This window comes from Anolis sagrei, chromosome X, assembly GCF_037176765.1.
Source record: "Anolis sagrei isolate rAnoSag1 chromosome X, rAnoSag1.mat, whole genome shotgun sequence".
Lineage (NCBI taxonomy): Eukaryota > Metazoa > Chordata > Lepidosauria > Squamata > Dactyloidae > Anolis > Anolis sagrei.
Genome location: NC_090034.1, coordinates 89,162,714 through 89,179,568, shown reverse-complemented (window position 1 = coordinate 89,179,568; position 16,855 = coordinate 89,162,714). Strand labels below are relative to the sequence as shown.

General features: G+C 41.1%; 1 protein-coding gene across 1 annotated transcript in view; it reads left to right on the top strand.

Moving 5' to 3' along the window:
- Nucleotides 1–643: 643 nt before the first annotated feature.
- Nucleotides 644–16,855, top strand: part of LOC132780211 (IgGFc-binding protein-like) — a 36,210-nt gene continuing 19,998 nt past the window's right edge. Inside the window, exons 1-7 of the mRNA XM_067460754.1 lie at nucleotides 644–961; nucleotides 3,290–3,782; nucleotides 7,673–8,274; nucleotides 10,331–10,895; nucleotides 12,323–12,912; nucleotides 13,709–14,288; nucleotides 16,058–16,257. Of these exons, the coding sequence (XP_067316855.1) occupies nucleotides 644–961; nucleotides 3,290–3,782; nucleotides 7,673–8,274; nucleotides 10,331–10,895; nucleotides 12,323–12,912; nucleotides 13,709–14,288; nucleotides 16,058–16,257 (3,348 nt within the window). The remainder of the gene's footprint in view (nucleotides 962–3,289; nucleotides 3,783–7,672; nucleotides 8,275–10,330; nucleotides 10,896–12,322; nucleotides 12,913–13,708; nucleotides 14,289–16,057; nucleotides 16,258–16,855) is intronic.

The window sequence follows — 16,855 nt, the reverse complement described above, 5'->3', positions numbered from 1 at the left end:
CCATCCTCTGTAATGAAGAACCATCAGGACTTCCTCCTTCCTTTTGGTCACTGGGCATTTTTCTAATCTTTTTCTTTATGGTGTCATAAAATACCTCCCCTGCTTGTTTTAGCGGTTCCTAATTTCTCTAATTACAGCTCAAGCTGTTTTCAAACTGCTTCGGTCAACAGTAAGCTGGGCTGACATTCACGCCAACCCGGGGCTTCAAATTGGCAACCTTTCAGTTGGTAGATCTTATAATTGCTGGTGTTTTACCAGCTGTGCTAAAGCTCGGCCCAGATGACAAAGTTTGTTTGGTTTTTCAAAAGTTTTCTTTAGTAAATTCTCTGCCTGTGATCACCAAAATATCTAAAATATTCTAAAGCTGACTTTGACTTCTCTAGTAGATGTGGATCTCAAAGGCCTCATTATGGCTAAAAAGAAAACAAATAATGCTGAAGACCATGTAATGAACTCTATGAAGAAAAAGGACCAAATGTTTAATGTTAAAGGCCATTGTTTTCACATCCTGAAATGTACCTCTCCTTCTTTTTTTCATAGATTTCATTTTGGAGGCATTCCCTCTGATGGACACTTATTCTTCTTGCTTTTACTGAAATATTAGAATTGTTTTGTTCTAGGCAAACCAGTGTCACCTTGCAGCATGGTCAACTGCAGGAAGAAGGAGCAGTGTAAGGTCATAGAAGGAAACGCTGTGTGTGTGGCAGAGTCTGAAGCCATCTGCTGGGCTCAGGGAGACCCCCATTATCAAACCTTTGATGGAAAGAGATTTGACTTCATGGGCACCTGTACCTACACCATCGCTAAGACATGTAGCCATGATGCAACTCTTCCTATCTTCAGCGTTGAGGCCAAGAATGAAAACAGGGGAAATACCCGGGTTTCCTATGTTGGTTCAGTAACAGTAACTGCCTATAACATCACCATCTCAGTTGCAAGAAATGAGGTTGGACTTGTTCGGGTAAGACTACAAGGCAGTCTTGTTCTTTTTTTACTCTTGCTTGCCCAAAGATATATGCTCCATTTGCTTCATGATTGATTTGTTTACATATCATACATAACTTTTCTCACAATTCATAATGGGAACGACATGATACTGAAAGCTCCTAATATGGAGAGTACTATTCTGATATGTTAGCAAGTACTTTCATTTGATGTGTGAGTCATCAACACTAAGGACCGAATCGATTTGTTGTTTGAAGCAAAATAGACGTACTGATTCGATTGGGTTTATCTAAATTTTTCACATTTCCAACTGGGACAAACTATTGGATTCAGACTTTCTTTAGAAAAGGGAGTCAAGATTCGAATAGAAACTGAATTTTCCCCTAAGCAAACTTAAACACTAGATTAGGTTTTCTACCATAAGGCAATATTCTTTCTGGCTACACTTTGAGAGAGATTTCTTTCTTTCTTTACTTCACTTGTATACCGCTTTTCTCACCCCAGTGGGGGACTCAAAGCAGTTTCCAACATAATTATGGAAAGATTTAATGCCTCACATACAGAAACTGAACATAATGATAACATACTATTATCAATTAAATCATAAACATATCAATATAAACATTACAAACGTTAAAATTACATAATCCAACAATCAAAGTTAATACTGTGGAAAAGATGCAGAAACTTGGCCATATAGAAAGATATTTGATTTAAAAAATGCTCAATCTAAAGATCATAGTGCTGTGCTAAAATGTGACTTTGAATTGTAAGCTCATCTGACATTCAAATGAGAAGGTAATTAAGCATGTTGTAAACGGTAAGCAGTCAGAAGTAAATTTGGAAAGTAATATTTGGGCAATATATATGGAGTGTTTCCTAAGACAAAAGAGCTTTGATCGAACTTATGAATCTTTTTGATGACAATCAGCACATCCATGACAAATCACTCTATCTTATATTTTTGTTTTTTTTAATAATAATAATAATAATAATATTAATAATAATTTATTTGTAACCTGTCCTGTCTCCTCAAGGGGACTCAGGGCAGTTTCCAGCAGAAAAATGGCAAACATTCAATGCCAAAGATTATGATGATGATGATGTATTTCTAGTCTGCACTCTTTCCCTGAAGGGGCTCAGAGCGGTTTACAGACACAAAACAAAAGGCAAACATCCAGTGCCTCAAATGAATACAAACCCACCTCAAAATAATATATGATAATGCACAGAAACAACAGTAAACTTACAACAAAGAATTGTGCATTGAGATGAAAATAATAAAAAACAATCCAATAAGGCATAGAAAACTAAAACATGAGTAAAACATTATAACATACACCTTAAAATAAATTATTATACAATTACATTAAAATGGCTAACACCAGTATTCATTTAAGATGTATCGTAGCAGCCATAAAATACAAGTGGGTTAGCCAGCGTGCCAATGGGTTAAAATGTCCTAATCCTCCTCTCCATATGCCAAAGTGCATAAATGTGTTTTCAGAAGTTTCTTAAAGGAGAAGAGGATGGGGGGCATTTTTATTTCTTTAGGGAAGGAGTTCCAGATACGGGGTGTGATCATGGAGAAGGATCCCTCTCTTGTTCCCACCATCCGAGCTTGTGATGGGGGTGGGACCAAGAGGAGGTCCTCCTCGGCTGACCTCAGTGCACAGGATGGTCTGTATAGGGAGGAGCGATTAGTCAATTAACCTGGACCCAAACAATTTAGGGCCAGTAATCAATAAACAAACTAAAACTAATAAACAAAACAATATAAGAACTTATAACAAAAAAACCCCAAGATATATAAATAATTAAATAGAACATAATCAATCCAAATCAATCAAACATACACCCACATAATAAGGATCTAATAAAGCTAAAATACTTTACAATTATTTAATAAGGACTGCAGCTCAACAAACCAGGGTAGGTCAGCCTGTTTCCAGTTAAAGGTATAATACATGATGTTCTAGTCTTCCTCCTCTCCATAAGCTAAAGCATGTAAGTGTGTTTTCAGTTGTTTTTTAAATGAGAGGAGTGTGGAGGCCATTTTTACCTCTTTGGAGAGGGAGTTCCAGAAGCAGAGCGATCACGAAGAAGGCCCCCTCTCTCTTTCCCACCAGCCGTGCTTGAAATGGGGTGGGACCAAGAGCAGAGCTTCCTCCGCAGCCCGCAGTGCCTGAGCCAGTTTGTAAATGGGGATGTGGTTTGTCAAATCGTTTTAACCGTTTTAACCGAATTGTACAGCAATTCAAAATAGCTCTATTCTCACTCTGCCTGCCTCAGTGGAGCATAAACTACCTTAAGCCATTTGTTGTGCTTGACCTTTGTCTTGCAGGTGAATAGCCAGCGTTCCCGGCTCCCCATCTCCTTGAAAGAAGGAAAACTCCGTCTCTACCAGAGTGGGGGCTCTGTCTTTGTTGAGACTGATTTCTCACTGAAAGTCTCTTATGACTGGAACAGCTATCTGGTGGTAAAGATTTCCAGTAGTTTTTCAGAAAGTGTGTGCGGCCTTTGTGGTAACTACAATGAAAACCCTGCTGATGACTTCACTACTCCAAATGGAGCCTTGGTTTCCAGTCCTGTGGAGTTTGGGCAGAGCTGGAAGGTGGAGGACGGGGACCGGTTCTGCTGGGATGACTGCCGCGGCGAATGCAAAACGTGTTCCTCAGAAATGGCCAACAAGTATAAAGCTGAACCGTTCTGTGGCTGGATTACCAAAGGAGGGAATGGCCCATTCAGCCAGTGCCATTCTGTGATTAACCCTGAGATCTTTTTGGAAAACTGTGTTTATGACGTCTGCTTGAATGACGGCCTCAAGGAAGTCCTATGTGAGGCTCTGAAAAACTATGCAGAAACTTGTCAGAGAGAAGGAATTGCTATTTCTGACTGGAGAACACCCACAGGTTGCTGTGAGTATTCTTGGAGGATGAGCACAGAGCACATATTTTATCCAAAATGTATTATATTATATCACCAGACATCATGTGATCTGGGCCCCTTCTACACTGCCATATAAAATTCCAGATTATATGCCTTGAACTGGATTATATAGGAGTGTAGACTCATATAATTTATTTATTTATTTACAACATATATATATAAATTTGAACTGGAATATATATATTCCAGTTCAAAGCTGATATTGTGTATAGTGTGTGGAGGGATGGGTGTTGTTTTTGTGATGTGTTGGGGGAAGCATTAAATTTCATTGTACAAAATACAGTAAAGTTATTATATTCTACTCTATTCTATCTGTTTTGACAATCTAGATTATATGGCAGTGTGCTAGGATATTTTTCTTGGCTACATGAATATCTGATGTGTTTTTATTCTCTGGACAAAATTTGGCAGAAATACCCAATACACCCACATTTAAATACTGGTTGGGTTGGGGGCGATTAATTTTGTCATTTGGGAGTTGCAGTTGCTGGGATTTATAGTTCACCTACAATCAAAGAGCATTCTGAACTCCACTAATAATGGAACTGAACCAAACTTGGCACACAGAACTCCCATGACCAAGAGAAAAAACTGGAAGGATCTGGTGGGCATTGACCTTGAGTTTGGGAGTTGTTCTGCCTTGGTTAGACCACACCAGGAATATTGTGTCCAATTCTGGGCACCACAATTGAAGTGAGATATTGACAAGCTGGAATGTGATATTGACAAGCTGGAATGTGTTCAGAGGAGAGCGACTAAAATGATCAAGGGTATGGAGAACAAGCCGTATGAGGAGATCTGGGTATGTTTAGCTTGAAGAAGAGAAGTCTGAGAGGAAACATGATAGCCATGTATAAATATGTGAGAGGGAGTCATAGGGAGGAGGGAGCGAACTTGTTTTCTGCTGCCTTGGAGACTAGGATGCGTAACAATGGCTTTAAACTACAAGAAAGGAGATTCCATCTGAACATTAGGAAGAACTTCCTGATTGTGAGAGCTGTTCAGAAGTGGAACTCTCTGCCCCAGAGTGTTCCTTCTTTGGAAGCTTTCAAATAGAGGCTGGATGGCTATCTGTTAGGGGTGCTTTGGATGCAATTTTCCTGTTTCTTAGCAGGAGATTGGACTGGATGGCCCATGAGGTCTCTTCCAACTCTATGATTCTATGATTCTATTACAGCAATAGATATAGGTAATGAGATGATAGAAAGGAAACAATAGAAATAAAGACAGAGGGAGAGTTAAATAAATGAAAGAAAGGGAGTGATAGATAGATAGATAGATAGATAGAGCTAGTGGTAGATGATAGAAAGGGGGTGGTAGATATAGTTACAGAGAGATATAGAAAGTTAGAGATAGATCGATGGATAGATAGTGATAGATGACAGAAAAAGATAGTGGTAGATAGAAAGAGAGTGATATAGATCAACCAGTAGACTGTTAGGAATTGTGGGAGTTGAAGTCCAAAACACCTGGCGGGCCCAAGTTAGCCCATGCCTGATATTGTGGTCGATAATAGAAAGGGGGCAACAGAGATCTAGGCAGAAAGTGGGGTGGTGTTATCCCTCTGCGCAGCCTGCCTTGTACCTCAGGGCCTCGGCCTGTTGATCTGGACCAAACTTGGCACAAATACTCATTATTTATTGATTTACGTCATTTTTTCCCTGCCCATTTCAGCCCGAAGGCGACTCAGGGCGGCGTACAAGCTGGCAACAATTAGATGCCACATATATATAGAATTAGCTGCTATATATATACACACACACAACAACAATTAGATGCTATATATATATATATATATACACACACACACACATACACACACACACATATGTATATATACACACACACACACACACACATATACACACACATACATAAAGCAATTAATTCGTATCATAAATACATATAAAATCTAAAAAAGCTATAAAAACTATAAAAATCTATTTAAAAAACAATGTCTTCCAGTCCAATTCCTCATTATGCCCAAATCTGAACACTGGTGGAGTTTGGGGAAAATAGACCTCAAGATTTGGGAGTTGTAGTTGCTTGGATTTATAGTTCACCTACAATCAGAGAATTCTGGACTCCACCAATGATGGAATTGAACCAAACTTGTCACACAGAACTCCCACATCCAACAGAAAATACTGGAAAGGTTTATTGGTTTTGGGGTTTTTTTTGTCTGTTTCTTTTGCTTCTGCAGTCACTGCGGGAGACTATTATTATTATTATTATTATTATTATTATTATTATTATTTGAAACACAATAAGATGAATCCACAGCAGACACTCTGCTGGCTGTTTTATTGGATCCCACGTCAGACAGTTCCCAAGTGTCTAGGACTGTGTGATGTATCAGCAAATAATGCGTGCAGATCTCAGTAAGGTGGCCTTTTGCAGCTGGCAGATGGTAATCTTGTCAGCGCCAATTGTGTTTAAGTGCAGGCCAAGGTCTTTAGGCACTGCACCCAGGATGCCGATCACCACTGGGACCACCTTGACTGGCTTGTGCCAGAGTCTTTGCAGTTCAATCTTTAAATCCTCATATCACATCAGCTTTTCCAGTTGTTTCTCTTCAATCCTGCTGTCACCTGGGATTGCCACATCGAAATCCATACTTTATTTTTTAACACGATCGTGAGGTCAGGAGTATTGTGCTCAAAAACTCTGTCTATCTGAATCTGGAAGGGATTGAACGGTTGTGTTGTTAAAGTGCAAAGTATGGAACCCTGTGCAGACGGTTGGTCAATGTGATTTAAGCAATGTACAGTCATTGAATTCTTGACATCAGAAGGTGTCAACATCTTTAAACTTACTCATCCAATGACACACAGTACTCACATCAACACAATCACTATAAACAGCTTGCAGTCTCTGATGAATCTCCTTTGGGGTGACATCTTCTGCTGTCAAGAATTCAATGACTGCATGTTGCTAATAATAATAATAATAATAATAATAATAATAATAGTAATAATAATAATAATAAGCCTTTATACTCCGCTACCATCTCCCGGAGGACTCGGTGCGGCTTACAAGAGGCCGAGCCCAAATACATCAATAAAAACAACACAGCAATACAGACAATAAATAAACTCATAAGCAAAGCAATAAACAATAACAGTAACACCACGACACATTAAAAACCTATGGCAGGGCGAAATGTAATGATTAAAATTTTAAAATACTGAGCATGACAAGGTGACATATAACTAGGATGGGCATTTGGAGAGAAATGGAGTGAGCAGACAATCCTAGAAGGTATTAAACGGTTGTGTTGTTAAAGTGCAAAGTATGGAACCCTGTGCAGATGGTTGGTCAATGCGCATTGACCGACCGTCTGCGCAGGGTTCCATACTTTGCACTTTAACAACACAACCGTTCAATGCTAAGGCTTCCTGCAAAAATGGAACTGTAGAGGAGAGTCTACTGAACAAGCCAGTACCTGCCGCATTCCAGTACTTCCATCTGTTGAGGAGTTATGAAGGTGGAGGCATTACTTTTCATTCAACCCTCGTAGTTTAGGGCTTTATAAGTAACGACCAGCACTTTGTATTTAGCCTGGAAGTGGACCGGCACCCAGTGGAGCTGTCGCAGCATGCGATTCATCCTCTCACAATACGGCACTCCAGTTAGCCCCACATAGAGAGCATTGCAGTAGTCCAAGCTGGACGTGACTAAGGTGTGGACTGCCATGGCCATTCTACTAGCAAAACATACTGTATCATAGAAGCGCCATGTCCTTTTCTCATAGATTCTTGTCTCTTATCTCTGACAGCTCTACCTTGCCCTGAGAACAGTCAGTACAAGGCCTGTGGACCGCCATGCCCAGCTACTTGCAATGATCCAGCTGGTCCCAAGAACTGTTCCTCGCTGCCTTGTGTGGAGACCTGTGAGTGCAATGCAGGCTTTGTGTTGGAATCTGGAAGATGCATCCACAAGTCTGCTTGTGGGTGTGTATTTGAGGGCAAGCTCTTCTCTCCTGGTGAGCAATTCTGGGCAGACAGCACATGTACAAGACACTGCACCTGTGATCCGCAGACTAAGCAAGTGAAATGCCAACAAGGAGGTTGCAAGACTGGGGAGCAATGCAGGGTAGAAGGGGGCATTCAGAATTGCTACCCCACCAGTTTTGGAACTTGCTCTGCTTCAGGAGACCCTCACTACCTTAGTTTTGATGGCAAGAGATTTGATTTCCAGGGCACCTGCATGTACCAGTTGGTTGGATTGTGTGAAAAAGGGAAAGACCTTATGGATTTTCAAGTTCTTGTCCAAAATGACCACCGAGGCAGCCAGTCTGTGTCCTATTCACGGCTTGTGGAGATCCATATCAATGGGACTGCCATTACAATTAGCAGAGAATACCCTGGAAAGGTTAAGGTGAGTATTTTGGGCATGATCCCTTTGCAGGGGCTGGTTAGCTTTTGAAATATTTCAGCATGGTGTCTTGTTCTGGTCCTACATTTTACATCATATCATTATATATTATTCTATACTGACCTAAAGCATTGAAGTTTCTAGTCTAGCTCAAATAACCTTCAGAAATGTAAGATGTGGAAGTAAACATTTCTTTACTGGAGAACATGGAGAACATTGGTACGAGTTGTTTTATTACTAAGGTTTTTTTAAACCAATACTTTCATAATAATAATAATAATAATAATAATAATAATAATAATATTTATTTATACTCCACCACCATCTCCCCACTGGGGACTCTATATTTGACCAAAGCTTTTAAAAGAAATAGTGAAACTTACCTTGCTTTATTGATTTATGATAAGGAACTGTTACTTTGTTGGTTTCAGAAATGAGAGAACCAAAGCAGTTAAAGGCCAAATATTCCTGTATTTGCATTTGGGAAAAGCCATAGCAATCTGTAACTCTAGGGATCTCATCATACTGATGCCCCCCCCCCCCCCCAATTCATTGGCGATCACTGGCAAAATGGAATGTGCGCATGGTACCCCGCATTGACCTGCACAATCTCTCTCTTTTCCCCATCACATGGGGGCTTCTATGCACATTGGCACCCTATCCCTTCCCTCATCAGACAGGAGAAAGTGTGGCAGTGTATCTCCCTCTGTGAACCATCTCAGACGTTAAGATTGTCTGGGGACAGCCTGCTCTCAATCCCACCTCCTTCGCAGGCGTGACTGATGGGGACGAGAGACAGGGCCTTCTCATTGGTGGCCCCTCATCTGTTGAACTCCCTCCCTAACAAAATTAGATGAGCCTCATCTTTCCTGACATTCAGGAAAAAATTAAGATGTGGTTGTGGGACCCTGCTTTTGATGCAGTGCAATAAGGTTGTTTTTTTTTCCCCCCGTGTCAGGAGCAACTTTAGAAACAGCAAGTCGCTTCTGGTGTGAGAGAATTGGCCTTCTGTAAGGATGTTGCCCGGGGACACCCAGATGTTTTGATGTTTTATCATGCTTGTGGGAGGCTTCTCTCATGTCACCTCATGGGAAGCTAGAGCTGACAGAGAGAGCTCATCCACACTCTCCCCGGATTAGAAACTCCGACCTGTTGGTCATTAGTCCTACTGGCACAAGCATTTAATAAGTGACCAGGAATCAATGTGATTGATAAACGGAGCAGCCCTAGATTATGTTTTGGATGGCATGATTTGAACTGATGTTTTAATTTAATTGATTTATTGTTGAATGCTTTCATGGCTGGAATCACTGGGTTGTTGTAGGTTTTTTCAGGCTATATGGCCATGGTCTAGAGGCATTCTCTCCTGATGCAGGCGAAATGTCAGGAGAGAATGCCTCTAGACCATGGCCATATAGCCCGAAAAAACCTACAACAACCCAATTTAATTGATGTTTTAATAATTCTTGTTTTAATTATTTGGTTTTTGCAATTGTAATTGTTTATTTGACACTTGTATGTATGGCATCAAATTGCTGCCTGTTGTAAGGCTGCCTTGAGTCCCCTTCTGGGGTGAGAAAGGCAGAATGTAACTATGGAAAGTAAATAATTAAATAAATAGCTACATTGGCATTTCCCTCATCAGACCCGGGGGGGGGGGGGGGGGGGAGGGGAGGCCAAAAACTGCAGGTAGCTCCAAAAGCCAATTCCCTTATTGTGGTTGGCAAGGAAGTGACTTGCAGTGCTTCCTCGCCACTTCGGCCATCAATGAGGCAGGCCACACAGTCTGTGTCATGTAATTGAGTTTGACTGGATCTGTCTCTGAAGAGGAGCTCCAGTGTCATAAGGCACCCCAAATCCCTTGTGTGATGAGATGGTAGATCAATATGCAAATATATTTGAGAAGGCACTTTATGCTTTTCTGGGTATGAAAGTCTGTGTGTGTATCTTTTTGATGTTTCTTACTGTTTTCATTTTTGCTCTGGTGAAACCGTGCATTACAAGGATGCTTCTATCATTTGAACATTTCCTCCCCCCCCCCCCCCCCCCATGGTCTTAGGTCAATGGTTTGCTGACCAATCTACCATACAGCATTGAAAACCAAATCTTAGTGTATAGAAAAGGACAAGAAGCAGTGGTTACGACTGAATTCCATCTGACAGTCACTTTTGACTGGCAAAGCCGTGTCACTGTGATGGTGCCCAGTACTTATGCTGGTGCCCTTTGTGGCCTCTGTGGCAATTTCAACGGCAACAAAAACGATGATATGACCATGAAGGATGGAAATGTCGCTTCAAATGCACCGGCCTTTGGTCAGAGTTGGAAAGTACAGGAGATACCGGGCTGCACGGAAGTGGACAAAGGAGAATGCTCTGGGCTTTCAACCATTGAGGACCACCAGCGGAAACTCAATACGGGCTGTGGGCTTATCCTGGCCCAGAAAGGCCCATTCAGAGAGTGCCATAACAAGATTGATCCAGAAGGATACTTCCAAGACTGTGTGTATGATTATTGCTTCTTTGATGGCCAGCAAAGTGTCATCTGCCAGCTTATTGCAAGCTACGCAGCAGCCTGCCAAGCTGCAGGGGTGACTATTTATGAGTGGAGATCTGACACCTTCTGCAGTAAGTACATCTATCCAGAGCCACCTTTTTGGGTGGCCTAATCACAAGCAAAGGGAGACTAAAATGGAAATGAAAGCAACAGTGTCTTCGTATGCTATGTTAAATGAGATCTGTAAGCAACCATAGTCTGGCTTGAAGATGCCTGGTGAAAAAACCCATTTTATCTCCATGCTAAGCATTCAGTATTAGACTCATCAAATTCAAAAGAGCATAGGGTTTTAATAAATAAATAATCTATATCAATACAAATGTAATGTTTGTTTGTGGGATTAACATAACTCAAAAACCACTGGACAAATTGACATCAAAGTTGGACACAAGACACCTATCAGGCCAACGAGTGACCATCACTCATAAAAACACTGAAAAACACAGCGAAAGAGACGTAAAAAGCCAAAAAAAATTTAAAAAACATTACAACGCATGCACAAACCACATATGTATGCTAACACACATATATACACATATACACAAATATGTATGCACACATATACGCATATATACACACACAAAACACATATACACAGACTGAGCCACAGCAATGCATGGCAGGGGACTGCTAGTAATAAATAATAATAAAACTTTATTTATACCCCGCCACCATCTCCCCAAAGGGACTCAGGGCGTCTAACATGAGGCCAAGCTCAAGCAATTACAATAAGGCAAAATAAAATGCATACAAAACAGACAGTAACATCAAATAAAAATGCTTAACAATAACATAATAATATAATAACATAGTGACAATAACATAATAAAATGAAGTATTAAACGATAGAAGAATTAAATAAGGGCAAACTAGGCCAGATGCAAAGGGTAAAATTGTAAAACCCGTGGGTGAGATAGATAGATGATAGATAGATAGATAGATAGATAGATAGATAGATAGAATACTGTGTCTAGTGAGAAAACTCGGGTTAATCTCCACTAAGAGGTGAGATAAAGTGCACCAGAAAGACAAATTGGCACTGGGACAGGACCTGGCATGGAAATTACTTATTCTTTCTTCAAAAGCACACTGAAAAAGGCAGGTTTTTAAACTTTTCCTAAAGGCTGCAAGGGTGGGTGCTTTCTTAATCTCCCTGGAGAGCGAGTTCCAGAGCCAAGGGGCCACCACGGAGAAGGCCCTCTCCCTCGTCCCCACAAGGCAGGAGCGAGAGGAGGGCCTCCCCTGAAGATCGAAGGGATCATGCAGGTTCGTGGGTTCATAAATTGTGTGAGATGATACCACCACTGAAAAGGAAGGAAACATGTATTTATTTCCCTGGGCATGGATGCATTAGGGAGTGGTTGATGCAGCTGCCAGCTAAGAGATCTCCAAACCGACTATGTAGAGCTTTCAAGTCCTATTAGGATGTCATTCTAGAGCTTTTATCTAGCCAAGTACTTATCACTTTTTTCATTTCCCTTTCCTTCCAATCCGGCAGGTCTTTCTTGTGCTCCAAATTCCCACTATGAACTCTGCGCTCGGGACTGTGGCCAGACTTGTGGCAGCTTCTACGTCCAAGTCCCTTGTTCGGCTGAGTGCCGGGAAGCCTGTGTGTGTGATGAGAACTTTGCACTGAGTGGCGATAGTTGCGTCGCTCTATCACAATGTGGCTGTTTCTATCAAGGTCGCTATTATTCAGCAAGAGAGTCTTTCTACCCAACATGCCAAGAGTGCTGCACTTGCCAAGCTGGGGGGACCGTTACATGTTCAGCAGTCTCCTGCGGTCCCAATGAGGAATGTAGGCTGTCAGGTGGCATCCGTAAATGCTACCCTGTTGGCAATGCCACCTGTTCTGCCTCTGGTGACCCTCACTACCTTTCATTTGATGGCCTGGCCTTTGATTTCCAGGGCACTTGCACATATACTTTAGCTGAGACCAAAAAAGACATCCGTGCCTTGACCTCCTTCAGTGTTAATGTGGAGAATGAGCCTTGGGGGAATGGGAAAGTCTCGGTTACCAAGATGGTCTCTGTCAAGGTCTATGGGATTGTACTTACGTTAATGCAAAACACACGGGGACAGATTAAGGTGAGTCTTATGCAATGTGGAAATGTCAGCCCTTAGATCTTTAGGATCTTACTTCTTTCTCTGGTATTGTCTTGGTTCACCCATTAAATTGGACATTGTAATTAAATAATATTGCGAAGGACTCTCTTCTCCATCAAGCAGACAACTGAAAATATAAAGCCCATTCTTAGATTTTCTCTGCTCTGATGGGAACAGCTACCCAAAACCATCTGCCCTCTACAGTTTTTTAAAATGTTTTTTTCTTTTCATTTTTTTAATAAATATACATAACTATAATTACCATACTTTTTCCCCCTTTTTCATCGGACGCAGTGTTCTCTGTTCCTTCTCTCTGTTTCTCTGCACTGCCAAAATGGAATTTCATGGAGGCCACCATATAGTGCAAGACCATTTCTGATGGGACTCAGTATAACTCCGTTTTGGAAGTGTAGATAAACTGAGCCAAGAATACCTTTTGAGAAGTCAGGTGTTACTCAACTCCAAACGGGTAAAATTGGGGGGAAGATGGACCTTGATGGGGAAAGGATGTGGGATGCTGGCCATTCCAGAAGACAGAACTTGATGGAAAGGAATGGAGGAAAGGGAATGATAATTCCCTCAGCTTTCCTCCAGCTTTTCCCCACTTCCCCACTGCTCATGGGATGACATCCCAAAAGTGGTCTTCTTTTGCCTTTTTTTTGCCATCCCCCACTTTTACCTTCTCCTCAATCTTTTGCTTCAACCCCTCCACCCCCCTCCACCCCCAACAAAGCCAATATTCTGTGCAACAAGAAAATTGTCATCTTCTTTCCTTTAGGTGAATGGTATATTCCAGCCACTTCCTATTACAATTGCTTCTGAGAAGCTCAGAGTCTATCAACATGGCACTAAAGTCCTGATGAAAACTGACTTTGGCCTCACTGTGAGCTATGACTTGGTTTACCATGTGACAGTCACTGTCCCAAGCACTTACCAGGGCCAGGTACAAGGCTTATGTGGGAACTACAATGAGCAGAAAAATGATGAATTTCTGCTCCCTGATGGCAGCAAAGCCTCCAATGCAGCTGCTTTTGGGGCTGCCTGGAAGGTTTCAGTCCCAGGGGCAACTGGAGCCTGCTCAGATGGATGCTCAGGAAGTGACTGCCCAACCTGCGAGGAAAGGAAGAAGGAAGTTTTCAAGCAGCACAACTACTGTGGCATCCTGACAGCATCAGATGGCCCCTTTAGAGCCTGCCACAGCAAGGTGGACCCTAGCGTGTACTTCAGTGACTGCATTTATGATCTTTGCGTGGGCAATGGAGACAGGCCAGTCTTGTGCCAAAGTATCCAGAGCTATGTTTCTGCCTGCCAAGAGGCAGGTGTCTCCGTTGAGTCCTGGAGAAATTCATCATTTTGTGGTGAGTACTGGAGACTCTGCACTGGGGTATGCATAGGTTGAGAAATGAAACAGGATTATTACCTGACCTTACATTCTAATATTTAGGCCAGAGCTTTCCAAACTATGTGTCATGACACATTAGTGTGTTAGCTGCAATGTGTAGATGTGTCATACGAAGGTAATGAGAAATCTCTGAGCGTGAAGTAAGCAATACATAATATTTTAAAATGTATACAAATGAAAGTTTTTCCTGAAATATGTTTTGTCCCCAAACATTTGTTTGTTTGTTTGTTTACTTTATTTCTATCCTACTATATCTCACTCCACGGGGGACTCGGAGTGGCTTACAATTTGGCAGAATTCACATATTACAATTAATGTGCCTGCATCTCATATAAGGGGTTAGTTTAATCTCTAATTTGCTAGTAAAACTGAATTACCATGACACAATGAAATGATGCATGTCTAGAAAGTGTGTCACCAACCTGAAATGTTTGGAAAGCTCTGGATTAGGGACTCCGCTTTTTTAAAGTATTCATGTCATAAGGTTAGGGAAAGGAAAGAAATGTTTTCCCTTCTATGTTTTGGTCTGCAAAGTAAAGACTGATGAATCTTCCAGAAATGCAGACACCCCAAACCTAGGACTCAAAGCAAACTGGTTTATTTAATTTGAACTATCTAGGATACTTAACTCGTTTTGAGGAAGTCCATATTACCACTCATTTGAAGCCTATACTACAGTTTGGCGTGAATCCATCCCCAGTGAATTGTCGAAGGATTTCATGGCTGGAATCACTGGGTTGTTGTAGGTTTTTTGGGCTAAATGGCCATGTTCTAGAGGCATTTTCTCCTGACGTTTCGCCTGCATCTATGGCAAGCATCCTCAGAGGTAGTGAGGTGAGGATGCCTCTGAGGTTGCTTGTGACAGATGCAGGTGAAACGTCAGGAGAAAATGCCTCTAGAACATGGCCATTTAGCCCCAAAAAAACCTACAACAACCCATCCCCAGTGACTTAGAAGCTCCCAACTCACGTAACTTTTTGCATTCTCCAGTTAGACTTACATAAGGGCCTTTTTGACTTTGTGACAAGGAAAGGACTTTTTTTTTCTTTTCCAACTTTGTACAACTTCTGGTATGTGCATAGTAGGTGTAATAAAAGCGAATTGTTAGGAATTTAGAGCATATGATTTGTTATTACATGGAAACATTTCCCCACCTGCAATATAGCTTAGGTCATAGAGGCTACTGCGGTCATAAACCACAATTTACTTAGCTTGTGACACTGATAAAAGATTATAACTTCCTTTCTATTTGCATTATTGGAATTAGGGTTCGAGGTAATACAATAAAGTCAATATTATAGACACATTGTTAATAATTTTTTTTTCTATTGCTATCTCACCCAGGGTTTTAACGTTTTAACATTTTAACATTTTATCTTGCACCTTTGGCCTGCTCTTTGTATTTGATTTCTATTATATTGTTCTGCACTGTTTATTTCATTTTGTTGCTTCATATATTTTGTTGTGATGTAATTTTTCTTTTATTTTGTGTATTATTTTTGAGCTTGGCCTCATGTTAGCCGCCCCGAGTCCCCTTTCGGGAGATGGTGGTGGGGTATAAATAAAGATTATTATTATTATTATTATTATTATTATTATTATTATTACCATCTAGAGTAGACCTATACACACAAACACACAAACACACATATCTTTTTATTCCATCTGAAATAGCAAAAACATTTATTGAAAAAATCTCATTTGGGTTTCATTCTCTTAACCTAGCTCTGAGCTGTCCCACCAACAGCCACTATGAGGTGTGTGCCGATGTCTGCTCCACCAGCTGTGCCAAGATCACAGACCGCCAACCGTGCCCAGAGACCTGTGCAGAGGGCTGCCAGTGTGATGAAGGCTTCTTCTTCGATGGCTTGAGCTGTGTCCGTGCAGAAAGCTGTGGGTGTTTCCACAATGGCCGCTACTACAAGGTAGGCTGAAACTTCTGACCTGTATTTTACTCAAACACCCCTTCTGAAAAAGTGCTCTATTACATTATTTATGAATTAGGCTTTATTTATTGGCTTTATGTTCTTTTCAGCCCCAAAATACAAGAAACTGATATTATCCTCAACATTTCTCAGGGCAGTGATTCTCAACCTTCCTAATGCTGTGACCCCTTAATACAGTTCCTCGTGTTGTTGTGACCCCCAACCATAAAATAATTTTTGTTGCTATTTCATAACTGTAATTTTGCTACTGCTATGAATTGAAATGTAAATATCTGATATGCTGGATGTATTTTCATTCACTGAACTAAATTTGGCATTTATACCGGACAACACCCAAATTTGAATACTGTTTTGGGTTTGTGGGGGATTGATTTTGTCATTTGGGAGTTGTAGTTGCTGGGATTTATAGTTCACCCACAATCAAAGAGCATTCTGAACTCCGCCTATGATGGAATTGAACCAAACTTAGCACACAGAACTCCCATGACCAACAGAAAATGCTGGAAGGGTTTGGTGGGCATTGACCATTAGTCTTAGAGTTGTAGTTCACCTGCATCCAGAGAGCACTGTGGAGTCA